Here is a 14,299-nt window from a genome sequence, read left to right on the forward strand (position 1 = left end):
ACTTCTCAATCGCACACTCCCAAGAATTTACTTTTCCAAATGCAAGATTAACACATTAATGAAAATATTTCCTTTGAGCAGATCTAAGCACCCAAATATACCTCTTTTCTCGTTAGGGGAAGCGCTAGCTCTTAGTTCATTTGCACACCAGATAAAATACACAATCCCAAAGGTTCAGCACCTCTTGCCATTGACTCGTCTCCTGGCTCAGCCTATGAGCTCCATCCATTCCTCCAGAGTGGAGGATCAGAACCCAGAGTTTTGTAGACGGCTTCATATGATAATCATCACTGACTGGCATAATATGAGCCCAGGTGCTTTTGAAACCTACCATTCTAACGCCATTTTCAAAGGCTTGCCGGGTGAGTGGAGCTGGTCCATCCACGGTCTTGCCATCATCATCTGGGCCCCAGCTTGCACTGTAGATGTGCACGTGCTGGGGATTGAAGCTAACCGATTTCGCTTCAACCATGTCCGTCACATCTCCATCTAGCATTCGGACTCCTTCAAGACAGAAGGGACGTAGCTCGATTAGAGGCTTTGCTATATAACCCCCAAACAGCCCAAGACATATTCCAGTGATAGCATTTTTTTGGGGAAAGAATAAACTTCTAACCAACACTTGAGTATATTTTCCTCAGAAAAGGATAATGCAGACCTTTCCGAAGCTTTCCTGGGGAGAAAGGAAGTTACACTGCATGTAAAAGAGCAAAACTTATTTAAACTCTTTTTCACCCACTACTTTTTTGTTTTTTTGAGGAAGATTAGCCCTGAGCTAACGGCTGCCAATCCTCCTCTTTTTGCTGAGGAAGACTGGCCCTGACCTAACATCCATGCCCGTCTTCCTCTACTTTATATGTGGGACGCCTACCACAGCATGGCTTGCCAAGCAGTGCCATGTCCACACCCGGGATCCCAACCAGCGAACCCCAGGCCGCCAAAGCGGAACGTGCGCACTTAACCGCTGTGCCACTGGGCCGGCCCTATTCTCTTTTTCTAAGTTTCCACAATCTCTCCCTTCTCTTTATTCCTGTCTTAAAGTGAGTACTTGACAAAGAGAGACTCAAGCAATCCATCTTCCCTAAATTTCTCTTCATTAGATAACTTGTGTTCATAATCGGTGCAAAACTTTCTGACCTCAGCAGTCTTACAAAATCTGGAAAGCTGCCAAGTTAGGTTGGTCTAATTTCCTCCATATTTAACATTATCTCCTAATCTGTAAGACTGATGGGAACTTACCATATTATTTTTTTGCCAAGTAATTTATAAGTCGAATAAGGGAGAACGTTCTCTGTGCATGTAACACATCAAATAATTCTCAAAGGGTTTTAGCAATGTGTAGTCATTAATCTTCATTTAAGTATATTTCCGCCAGACAGATAGGAATTTATTATTAACCTTAATTTGCAAAAATGGACAGTAAGATACTAAAAAATAAATTATACATCCAATGTTAGGCTTTCCTTTTTTCCTTTTACTTTGGAGACTCACAATAATAAAACATTTAATTGTTAAGTAAACATCTCTCTCCTTCAGCTTAAGCTAAATACCATCACTGAGATATTATATTATTTTAAAATTATATCTTTAGAGCCCAAATTTACTCCTTAGGAAAACCTAGTTATCTAGTAGGATTTCAAGTTTTTATTGGTCACCAATAAATGGGGTTAAATAATAAAACCCCAAATCAGGCAACTTTAGATACTATGTGGTTTGAAGTGGGAATTCTGATAGAAAATAAAAATACTCTTGAAGCAACTATATCTTCTTTATGCTTTCAAAAATATGTTTACCTTTTAATGACAAAACTAAAAAACACCGAAAAAACAGAAAGAATGACAACGAATCGGTATAGCCAGTACTCAACAACTGCTAACATTTTGTCACATTTTCTTCATCTAAAAATATAAATATCAGGCTAAATCATTTTAAATTCCATGACAGTTGTGACACTCTATCCTTTAATATTTTTTCCAAAAATAAAAAAATGGAAACAAACACTCAGTCAACATTAAGTTTCCCCAAAGCATTTCTCAAGACATTGCATTTGGTTACTGTATCTCTTGACTGTCTTCTCCAGACTTCTGGATTTTTAAAGGGGACATATATAAACAGGTGAGGGGGAGAACAAAGTTTATGAACAAGTCCCTTTAAAAATTACGGAATGCAAATTGTACTTAGAAAACTTGTCAACAGTTTGTTTTGTGGGGGCAGGATACCCAGCAAGATGCTCTGGGTGTACTGGGTCCTGAGCAGCCATTGGTTTTTCATTTCACATGAATATTCAAAATACATCTGCACAGTTTTTAACAAAGAAACCTTACTTCCTATTTAAAAGCAAAAAATGGAACGATTTTCCCAGTACAGGGAGGTCTGAAATAAACCCTGGAGTATCTACCAGCTCTAAATGCCAACATGCAGGAGTATCCACACAACACCTGAATTCAGTTTCTATGTCATGCAATTTATGTGAAGTTCATGAAGAAAAGGCTCGATAAAATCATATCCAGAGGGTAATATTAATTTTCTAACCAAAAATTGATGAGTAAAAATTTCCTTTCCTCAAGTTTAAAGATGAAAGGCTGCTTTGTCTTCATTTAACTACAAGCCTTCATTCCTGGGTCTGAGGGGTTAAATTTATAATTCAGAATGTTCTCGTTCTTAGGACGACAGAACATTTGTGAGTCATTGCCACACATTCATTTTTTTTCCTGAGGTCCTGTTCAGTCAGCTAGGTCAGCAGTTTATCTGTGAGGTTCACAAGTTCACCCCTTCATCCCCTCAAGGTCAGTGAGCGCTGGGTTAGCATTGGAGAGTGATGACGGGGACATGGATGTGTGGCTGTGTATGTGAGACTGTGTGTCCCGGACAGCAAGAAGGGTTGATCAGATGGCCACCAGTCATCTGATTGTCTTCAGAAGAGCAGGGGCCTCCAGCACCCTCATCATTCTTCATGGGGAAGTCTTTGTCTGCCTTCCCCAGCTCCTCCATAAACACTCCCCTTGACACACAGCAGATGCTCTCAGAGCGCAGCTAATTACTGGTTAACAAGCTGCCGTCCTCTAAGAATTCAGGGTGAAATAAAGGAAAGAGGTCACGTTTACTGAGGACTGACAATCAAGGCAGTCGCAGAAAATCTTTTCTTAGCACCATTATTATATACCCAAAATAATTCATGTTACAAGATCTCTACATTTACCCTAGAAAGGACTCATTTTTATCTTTTAGATCCAACTCCATTTACCACGTGAAAACAAATAATGCATTGGAAACAAGGGTGTCAGCCTGGTTCCAGGAACTTCATTTATCTTATGACACCCTTTAGGACACCTCCACAGGACACTTCAAAGCCATTAGGATCTGTACCGTCTCTCCCGATGTTTTCTTCCTTTTGTGTGTGGCTGTGGCAGCCGGCTGTACTAACAAAGCTGATTACAAATGGGAAAGTAAGAGTTTGCTTCTGTTAACGCCTGGATTTATACTGCTTTGGTTGGAGCCTTGTAGTAGCATATGAAAATTTGAGCTTGCGCATGTGTATGTATGTTTATATATAATCCGGAATTATTAATGTTAACAGTCTCACTACATTACGGGACTTCAAAAATAGATTTTACCATTTACCATTTTAATTGCAGTTAAAAGGAGATTTTTATAAAGGCTGTGGAAAAGAAAAAAAAAGATTTTCTGCTCTAACAGAATTTCAAAGTGCTGCCTTCCACAGAGATATTATGGCCTATTGTTTATATTATTAGTTCTTTCTGACCCAAACACCAATTGTATAGTTCGGTACAGATGTCAACGACCCCATTTTCACTATTGGGCAATGTTTTTTCATGCTGGTTTAAAGAAAGAAATGTCTGTGCTTGTGACACTTCAGAGATACTGGCTCAGAAGCCATTAACCGTATTTAATAACCCATGTTAACGTGGTCATTTTGCTGTCAGCAACAGTTGAACACTACCATGCAAACATATGCCTGTCTTTAGTTCAAAAAGGGGCCTGAAAATCAGTTAGCGCAAGAGCTCTTGGCTATTTCTCTATCCACCTAAGTGTGTTTCCCATACCTCCGATCTTGGCGTTGAAAGCAATTCCGACTGTGCAGTGCGAGTTGTTTGCTGCGGCTGCCACTTCTCCAGCACAGCGGGTCCCATGTCTGCAGGGAGAACACACACACTTTCTAAGGTAAGACACTCCATTCTCACAAACTCAACACAGCACTGCCACCACCCAGACTTCAAAGTAGTGAAGAATGTATCAAGCTGTGGGTGTTTCTGGAGCTTCCTACCCAAGTAGCACTAAGTCTGTCCACAGCAAACATTTAGCACTTCATTACATTCTGCTTTGGATAATGTTCTTGGTGTGTTTATTTTTGATATCTTGCTTTCCCAACTAGAAAATCTCCTTGAAGGCTAAAAAGGAATTGTATGTTTCTTTGTATTCTCCAAGCTTCCACTCTCTAATATGGTAACCACCAGCCATATGTGGCTCTTGGGTACTTGAAATGTGGCTAGTATGACCTTATCTCCATTTTAATTTTAATTAAATTAAAAAACTAGTACTCAATTCAATTATTTAAAAACTTAAGTTAATTTTTATGATGTGGAGAAAAGGGAACCCTCATACACTGCTGGTGGGAATGCAAACTGGTAGAGTCACTATGGAAAACAGTATGGAGATCCCTCAAAAGATTAAAATTGGAAATACCATACGAATCAGCTATTCCACTTCTGGGTATTTATTCAAAGAACATGAAAACACTAATTCAAAAAGATATATGCACTCTCATGTTCATTGTAGCACTATTCACAATAGCCACGACTTGGAAGTGCCCATCAATGGATGAACGGATAAAGTAGGTGTAGTATATGTATATACAGTGGAATACTACTCAGCCACAAAAAAGACATTTGAGACAACATGGATGGACCTTGAGGGTATTATGCTAAGTGAAGTAAGTCAGACAGAGAAAGACAAATACTGTATGATTTCACTCATATGTGAAAGATAAACAAACATACAGATAAGGAGAATGGATTGGTGGTTACCACAGGGGAAGAGGGCAGAGGAGGACACAAGGGGTAAAGGAGCACATATGCATGATGATAGATAAAAACTGGACTGTTAGTGGTGAATGGGACACAGTCTATACAGAAGCTGAAATATAATAATATATACCTGAAATCTGCACAATGTTATAAACCAATATGATCTCAATAAAATAATTTTTAAAAAAATGTAAGAATGTGGGTATAGGAGAACCTACTTCTTCAACTGTAAACATAAATACAAGTCAAGTATCTCCAATGAAAATCTACCATCTAAAATGGGATGTGCTTGGGGCCCCAGCCTGGTGGCACAGTGGTTAAGTTCGTGCACTCCGCTTTGGTGGCCCGAGGTTCACAGGTGTGGATCCTAGGCACAGACCCACACATCACTCAGCAAGCCATGCTGTGGCAGCGTCCCATATACAAAATGGAGAAAGACTGGCACAGACGTTAGCTCAGGGACAATCTTTCTTAAACAAAAAACCCAAAACAAAAAAAAATAATAAAATAAAATGGGATGTACTGTAAATACACACTGGATTTCAAAGATTTGATATGATAAAAACAAGAAGGTGAATATCCCATTAATAATTGTTTTATATCAATTACATATTGAAATATTTTATTTAGTAAAAATTATCAAAATTTATTTCACCCGTATGTTTTCACCTTTTCTACAGCTTTTTAAAAATGTGGCTACTAGAAAAGTAAACAATTTTTTCTGAAAGATATCCCCCCTATTTCTCACCACAATAACTTGGTTCCTTGTACAGAAAAATCTTCTAGCTGAACGGACTTCTAAGATAATCTTATCCAAGGATGGCAAAGAAATTTCACGCGCAAAGCACAATCTGTTTAGAAATGGTGGCCCATGACAGTGTGCTGAGAAGGCTGAGCCCAGAGGAAGACAACCAGGACTAATGACTAATGTCTGCCCTGGATGCAGAAGAAGGATGTGACACCATCAGGGGGCATTTGTCATTGCTACTCAAATCCAATGCTCACCCCCATTCCCTCATTTTTAGAAATGAGGGCACTTAAGGAGGCCCTGAGACATAAAGGGACAGCTGAAAGCGGCCAAACAGTGACTAAAACTCAGGCCCTTCAAATTCCATTTTTTTAAAGTGCTTTTTATTTTACAGCACAGGTGCCCCAGACCACACTTGTCAGGGGACATGACTACAGTTTGTGCAACTATAAACAAGTTGCTGCTTACAACTCATAGATACACGCACGCATTTACACAAAAGAGATACATCCTGCTTTTTCCACTTAGTAAAGTCATGCCTATCTTTCTATATAAACATTAATCTATGTATCATTTAAATGGTATTATTCTACATAATCTTTGAAATGGCAAATATATATATTCTGTAAGACACACACACACACACACACACCATAGCATCTTTAACAAATCCTCTATTCCTGTAAATTTACACAGTTTTTCACTAATATTAATAAGGCTACGAAGAAGAATCTGGAGTATATAATTGTATACCTTGGGGCCAATTCCTAGAAGTAGAATTACTGGATCAAAGAGTACAGAATATATGGTCAAATTGTTAACAGCAGACGAAAGTAATAAAACCAATCCTAAAAACTGCAAGATTAATAAACATTACCATAAAACATCAAATGTTTGTGCATGACAAAAAAGGAAAGACCATAAGCTTGAATGACAATATGAAGAACAGAGAAAATATTTGGACAAACCCCTGTGTACATAAATTCCTACGTATGAGTTTTTCCATCTTTTTCATCCTTGCCAATCTGACATGAGAAAAATGTTATCTTCTTGTTGGTTCTCTGTTTTATCCCCTCTGATGACATTTGATGTTATGCATCTTCTCAAATATTTATTAGCTATTTCTATTTCTTGCTTTGTGAATAACCTTTTCATGCCTTTTGTTCAAATTTCTCACTGCCTTTCCATCATATCTGTTGTGTATACATTTCCAAAGTTGTTATTTGGAACATAACGATCTTGTTTATGGCAATTTTAGGTTGTTATACACAATATTTAATTTTGATGTACTCATAATTATCTGACCTTTCTGATATTTGGTTGTGCCACATTAATCATCAGAAAAATGATCGAGTGTTAAAAGAAAAAATATTTCTTTTGTAAGCCCCAAACTAATTTTCCCCTGAATCTAGCAATTATTTACTATGACCCTTCATTAGGCTCTATTGCATATGAATTCAGGGTGTAAGTTATTTTTATTCAAATGTCAAACTCCCTTTATGAGTCTGTTGTTCTTGTATTTCGTTGTATCTATTATTAATTAATGCAAGTGCTACTGGATCATAAGATCTCTGTTTTTAATTCTGCTTTGGTCTGTTCTTTGGTCCATGGGTTATTTAGGAATATGATTTAACATTTTCAAATATATATAGGTATTTAGTTATGTTTTTGCTATCAGTCAATAACTTGATTACTTTGTGATAAAAAAAGATAATTTTTATGAACCAATTGTTTGAATTTTGTGAGACCCACACAATGATCAAGTATGTGATCAATTTTTATAAATGTTCCATGTGCTTCAAAGGATGTATATTCTCCAGTTGTTCTTCATAAGTCCATTACGTTACGCTTGTTCATTATATTGTGGACTTAATGTTCTTTGCAGTTCTATTGATTTTTATTTTATTTAGAATGGAATTATTAAATCTTTCCAGTGAAACAAACCATTTATGAATACGTAGTAACACTCTATGATTCTTGCAGTCAAAGAAAAAATTAAAGATATCTGGTTAGTATTTAAATTGTATACCTTTTTGCTCCTTTTACTTTTAAACCTTCTGTGTTCATATTAGGTATATCTCGTAAATGGAATGTCTTTTTGAAGCTAGGCTAACTATCTTTGTCTTTAATTCGAGTCCATTTACAGAGACTGTATCTATTGATATATTCATGTTCATTTCTGTATTTTTTTTCCCCTGTACTAGTTTGGATGTTATACATTATATTATTTAGTGGTTATCTTAAGTATTTGATCATGGATACCTAACATCACAAAGTCTAAAGTTATTAATATTTTTCAGCTTTTCTCAAACAAAACAGAAAGTCTGTTTGAGAAACAGACTTGTTTGTTTCTCAAACAAAACTCTGATTATCTACTTCTTGACACATAGGAGCTCCCAATGATTATAGTTACACATTGGATTTTTCTTAACTCTAGAAATTACCCATTAATGTTACTACTTTAAACACTCAGTGTTTGTTTAGATTTACAAATACATTCTTTGCTCTGTTTCTTTTTGTAGTTCATGCTTCCTTCTGGGATTACTGATTTTTTTTTTTTTTAAGATTTTATTTTTTTCCTTTTTCTCCCCAAAGCCCCCAGGTACGTAGTTGTATATTCTTAGTTGTGGGTCCTTCTTGTTGTGGCATGTGGGACACCGCCTCAGCGTGACTTGATAAGCGGTACCATGTCAGCGCCCAGGATTGGAACTGACAAAACACTGGGCCGCCTGCAGCGGAGCGCGTGGACTTAACCACTCGGCCACCGGGCCAGCCCCGCTGATTTCTTTCTGAAGAACATTCTGTAAACATACCCTTTAGAGAGTCTTTTGGTAGCCTCAGAAAATGACTTTGTTTTACTGCTGTTCTTGAAAAATAATTTCATTGGATATAGAATTCTAGATCACAGCCCTTCAATGATGCCATTCCGCTGTCTTCCAGCTTCCACTGCTTCTGGTGAGAAATCAGCGATCTGGGAATTTAGTTTTCTCTGGATGATTTTCAGATCTCTTTGTATTTTCTATTCTGCAGGTTCATTAAAATGTTGTATGCATGGATTTTTAAAAATTCTTTCTTGGAATTCCAAAACCTGTAGTTGAATGTTTAAATCTACACAAGTCTCACTAGTACCTTTGAAAACTGCCTTTCAGAATCCCAATTAAGCATACATCAGACCTCTTCACACTATCTTGTTCTTTAATCTCACCATCACACTTCCCATATCTTCTCTCTGGGCTGCAGTCAGTGTAACTTGCTCAGTTCTATATTTCAATTATCTTATCTTCAGCCAGGACTAATCTCCTGTTTAATCCATTCACTGCATTACTCATTCCAATTATTACATGTTTTATTTTTTGAAGTTCTTTTTCAAATCCACCTGGTTAATTTGGACAGTCTTTTTTTCTTAAAAATACTTTTCAGGGCAAGCGCAGTAGTGTAATGGTGAAGTTCACACGTTTCACTTCAGTGGCTCAGGGTTCAGATCCCAGGTACAGATACCACTCATCCAGCCATGCTGAGGCAGTGTCCCACATACAACATAGAGAAGACTGGCAAAGATGTTAGCTCAGGGACAATCTTCCTCAACCAAAAAGAAGAAGATTGGCAACAGATGTTAGCTCAGGGCCAATCTTCCTCACCAAAGAAAAACCTTTTGGGTATTCATTTCTTGATACATATAAATGATATCTAGTTAATTCTAAAATATGTGAATCAAATTCTGCTATTTATTTTGCTGCTGGCTTGTTTTCATGGTGATGTTTTCCTTATGTAGTAGGTGAACTGTCTATTTAGAAAGTCATGTTGTTTAGGCTTTTATCTTTATGAATTCTTTGAGGCTGGAAAGCTTGTTGTTCTAAAGACTCGAATTTGCTTCTACCACATAATCTGGGGCTACACCAATCAGGATCTGTTCAACCAAACCTAAAATTTGGGCCATACAAGTAATATGAATTACAGGTGCAAATCCCATGAGTGCAGTAAGTCTTACAGGTAGTTACTTCTTTATCCTCTTATCCTGTCCATTACCCAGATAGAGAAAGTCTAATATGTCTTCTGTCTCTCTGTGTAGGTTTTGTTTTTCTATAGTAAGTATATTTAAGATGGTCCCTCAGGGGCTCTGTTTTATGCAGAAGTCTTTTCTCACCCCACTGGACCAAGGCCTTGGCTCCTGCCACCCCCGGGCTTTTGAAAATCAAGCTCCAGGCTGGCTGGGATTGGCTGCTCACCCTGGAAAATTCCTCACGTCCACCTATTGCCCTCTAGTTTAAAGCTCTGAACTTTCTCAGAGAAATACTTCTGGCGTCCCATTAGCTCAACCACACAGTAAAAAGTTCTGTAGTATTTTCCCAGGAGTTTTAGATGTACTGTGGCAGGAGAGATTTAACTGAATATCTATCCTACCATATTATTAAAAAATGGAAGAACTAACTTGGTTCTGTATTCCTAAAAAGCAATAAAGTCCTGCACATATTATATGCATCATTAATGCATACTGAATGCTGCTAAGTGAAGAACAGAGTGACTATTTCCTTATAAAAACATTTCCTGTAAAGATTTCTGTACGCTGCTCTACATCATGATGTATGAAGCATTCTGGGGAGACAGAGATGTGATACTCAACCGCTGACTCATATATTTTAAATATCAGTTAAATAATATATTGCAGCGTACTGTAATTGAGGGTCCAAATTGCTAGCTCAACCTACATTTAAACAGCCCACTCCCTTCAGATGACAATGATCATTATTCCAAGTAAAGTACCAGTCATCTTTTTTATTTTTATATCTTAGTTGGCCTCAGTGTTTTGACATGGATTTAAAATAGATCATTGAACAATGGATATTATCATGACCTGTTCAAGCATGTGAACAAGATTCAGTTTCTTCCTTCTCCCAAAGAACAAGGGTGGTCAGCAGTAAGTATATTCAAGATGTCAGCTAAATATAAAAGCCACAAAACAGATGTATCTGTTTCAGATGTATTTTTCTCCAGAGACAACAGAGTATTTTCAGCATAAGAAATTTTAGTAGACTTTAGTCCAGAAAACAACATACTCACTATATTATGCTCTGACACATGTGCACCTAAATATGAACTTTACTAGCCAATTCCAACATAAGACCCCTTGGAAAATTAGCACCTATTTAGCTTTCTTGCAATGTTCACAATATTACTAAGACATACATTTTCTGAGACTTCCAGAAGATATCCCAATTATGTAAATTATAAGGATACATATAGACCAATGACTCTAAAATCAAGAGAATGTAGACAAACCAGGAATTAAAAATGCATCACTTCTCTGATTCTCTTAAGGATACTGTCTTTGCTGCCAGGGCCCTAGTAAGTGTAAAATATGTTACTACATAATTTTTACTTGAATAAACTATTTTGGCTCTTAAAGAGCATCTTGATTTAAAAATCATGCCAGTCTTTGTCTACTGCTTTTTCTTACTTGGGGGAAAAAAACACGAAGTTTCCTCATCTGCTACATTACCTAGTCCCAACAATACACCATTGTAATTAAAGGTCCTAAGAAGTTTTACCTGGGCTATCTGATTGGAAAGATGGAAAATCAGAATACAGCGTGCCTGTAATTCATTTCTATAATATTGTGAACACACACAAGTTAGGCGAAGTGAGTCTAGAATACAAATTCACGGAGTCCATTATATCTTGCCAGCTAGTAAAATACTGCCTTCACTCCTTCTTTTGCTTTCTCCCAGTCCTCTAGTCACACTGCTTTGTGAACTTTTTTCTTTCATATGAGTTAGCAGGGATGGAAATATTAACTTATTTGAGCTTTACTGCAGATCTGAAGACAAGATGCATGTAAGCTCAGCAATGAGTTCAAGACGTCAGAACCCACGCAGAACCTTCCTTCGTAGTCTCACTGCATTGCTAAATCTAAATTACACCTGTATGAAATCAAGTAATGGTAAGTTGGAGAAAAACTACTTTCTATTTCATTTCTTTCTTGGAATAAACATCCGAAGCTGTTCATGGATTCTTATCTACCCCCTCACTGTTTCCATTCCCTTTTGACGTCCAGGGTGCCCATTTTCCTGGAAAATTTTGAGTTTGCTTAAATCTGAGTGAAAACTATCCATTTAAGCCCATTTCAAAAGCCCCCTTAGAAAGGGAGAGGAGAGCAAGACATCGTGATGTGCTGGGTGTGCTCTCCAACATATCACGTAGAACTGAGGTTTCTGACTGCTCATGTTTTCCCTGGTAACATTACCACTTCATGTTTTTATCACATTCTCTGCCTCTCAACATATTTTAACCTCATCTGAATCTCACTTCAACCTGAGAAATAAGCAAAACAGATATTACTGCTTCTATTGTACAAATGAGAAAATTCAGTCAGATGGTGACTGGAAGGTATAAAATGCAGCAGGGCAAAGTCCAGATCTGGGCCTCCCGTGTCCTTACAGAATGCCTTTCACTATCCTAGCAAAACCCCCAGGGCCCACCTAAGTCTTTGCATGACTGCCAAGATTTCATGACTTCTTTGCCTGCTACCCTACCTAATTTGTGAGGTAGAGGCAATTTTATTCCTTCATTACTATTGATGACAGGATATTTGACAGTGTATTTTATAGGATCTCCATGATAAATTATTCAACTTGAGTTAGAAGGAGGAAATGCTGGCAATCTTAAAAATGAAAACTTAAGAAGAATGGAAAATAGCTGAAAATGGATTATTACTCTGTCTTCAGTGAAAAGCTTACTGAAGCTCAAGAAACATATGAGGGAAAAAAAGGTCAATTAAAATTTTTGAAAAGCAAAAAAGAAATCACACAGTCGATTTTTTGGTGATTAGTTTTTGTGAGAAAATTAAGACAGTTTCTGAAGTGACTGAAGTCCCCAAGGCTTCGATAATATTAATTTTTTATTATACTAGGAAGAAATTCAGGAAAACTCATTCAAAATAACTGCTATGTACTGACTGTTTGTGTCTCCTCCACCCCTCTAATTCATATGTTGGAAAACTAATCCCAATGTGAGGGTATGTGGAGACCGGCCTTGGGGAGGTAATTAGGTCATGAGGGTGGAGCCCTCATGATGGGATTAGTGCCCTTATGAGAAGACACATGACAGAGCTTGCTTCCTGCCCACCTTTCCCTCTCTGCTATGTGAGGATAAGAGGAAGAAGGCAGCCATCTACAAGCCAGGAACAGAGCCCTCACCAAAAACCAAATCTGCCGGTACCTTGATCTTGGACTTTCGAGCCTCCAGAACTGTGAAAAATAAATGTCTATTGTTTAAGCCCCCCACTCTATGGTATTCTGTTATAGCAGAATGAACTGACTAAGACAATAAGAAATAAGTAGATACATATAAGATTATATTCAGAGACCCTTTGATAGACTAATATTGAAAGAATCTTAAGCATATACTTTAAACTATGACAGTTTTTATACTTAGCCATAGACACTATCAATTCTCCTTTTGGCCTTCAGGAAAGGATATACAATATTTAAAGAAATTAATAAAAGTTAGCATTTGTCAACTGCTCCTACAACTACTGTTGTAGGTAAAGAAAGAAAATGAAAAATATATTTTACAGTGCTTAGTAGTAACAGGTCACTACTAAGAATTAGCATCAGACATAACACATATAAATAACTAGTAAGTATTAAAAAAAGCAGAAGAATATTCATTTTGGAGGGTTAAAAGTGTTGTTAGTCTGATACACACAAATACACACGAATGCACATAGAAACTGGTGAAATTTGAATAAGGTTTATGGATTGTATTAATGTTAATTTCCTGGTTTTGATATTTTATTGTAATTACATAAGTTGTTACCATTGGGAGAATCTAGGGGAAGGGTATGGGGGACCTCTACTATTTTTGCAACTTTCTGTGAGTTTATAATTATTTTTTTTAAAAAAGTTTAAAAAAATCATCATTGGTCTGAAGACTCTGTACTGTTATTTATAATATTGGTCATAATTCAAGAAGGATATTTCAGTCAGAACACAAAATAGTGACAATAGAATAAAACTCAAGTGATCATTACACTGCTTTAAAAGTGTTTCCTTGGGGCCAGCCCGGTGGTACAGCAGTTAGTTCACACGTTCTGCTTTGGCAGCCCGGTTTCACTGGTTTGGATCCACTGGTTAGGATCCCGAATGTGGATTTATGCATCACTTGGCAAGCCATGCTGTGGCAGGCATCCCACATATAGAGTAGAGGAAGATGGGCAGAGGTGTTAGCTCAGGGCCAGTTTTCCTCAGCAAAAAGAGGAAGATTGGAAGCAGATGTTAGTCAGGGCTAATCTTCCTCAAAAAAAAAAGTGTTTTCTTACCTCCCCCATTTTCCCTCTTCCTATCCTTCCCAGCCTAGACCTTGACATCTCTTCTTTTTCCCTCCTTCTTCCATTCACCCTAGCCTAGGAAAATAGTTGATTCATTGTTAACTGAATTCATTGTTAACCATGCTAGCCCATGTCTAAGAGAATGAACAAATAGCTTGGTTTATCAGAAAACCCAGTTCT

General features: G+C 37.3%; 1 protein-coding gene across 5 annotated transcripts in view; it reads right to left on the reverse strand.

The window, feature by feature from the left end:
• PCSK5 (proprotein convertase subtilisin/kexin type 5) overlaps positions 1 to 14,299 on the reverse strand; it is a 436,496-nt gene that overhangs the window by 278,308 nt on the left and 143,889 nt on the right. For all 5 annotated transcript variants that reach the window (XR_011531551.1, XM_008515633.2, XM_008515632.2 and 2 more), the window contains exons 6-7: positions 4,065 to 4,153; positions 332 to 504 (exon numbers count right to left, since the gene is read on the reverse strand). Coding sequence is in view for 4 of the 5 variants with exons in the window: in XM_008515633.2 (XP_008513855.2) it covers positions 332 to 504; positions 4,065 to 4,153 (262 nt within the window). In the remaining variant the exon portion in view is untranslated. The remainder of the gene's footprint in view (positions 1 to 331; positions 505 to 4,064; positions 4,154 to 14,299) is intronic.

This window comes from Equus przewalskii, chromosome 22 (assembly GCF_037783145.1).
Source record: "Equus przewalskii isolate Varuska chromosome 22, EquPr2, whole genome shotgun sequence".
NCBI lineage: Eukaryota > Metazoa > Chordata > Mammalia > Perissodactyla > Equidae > Equus > Equus przewalskii.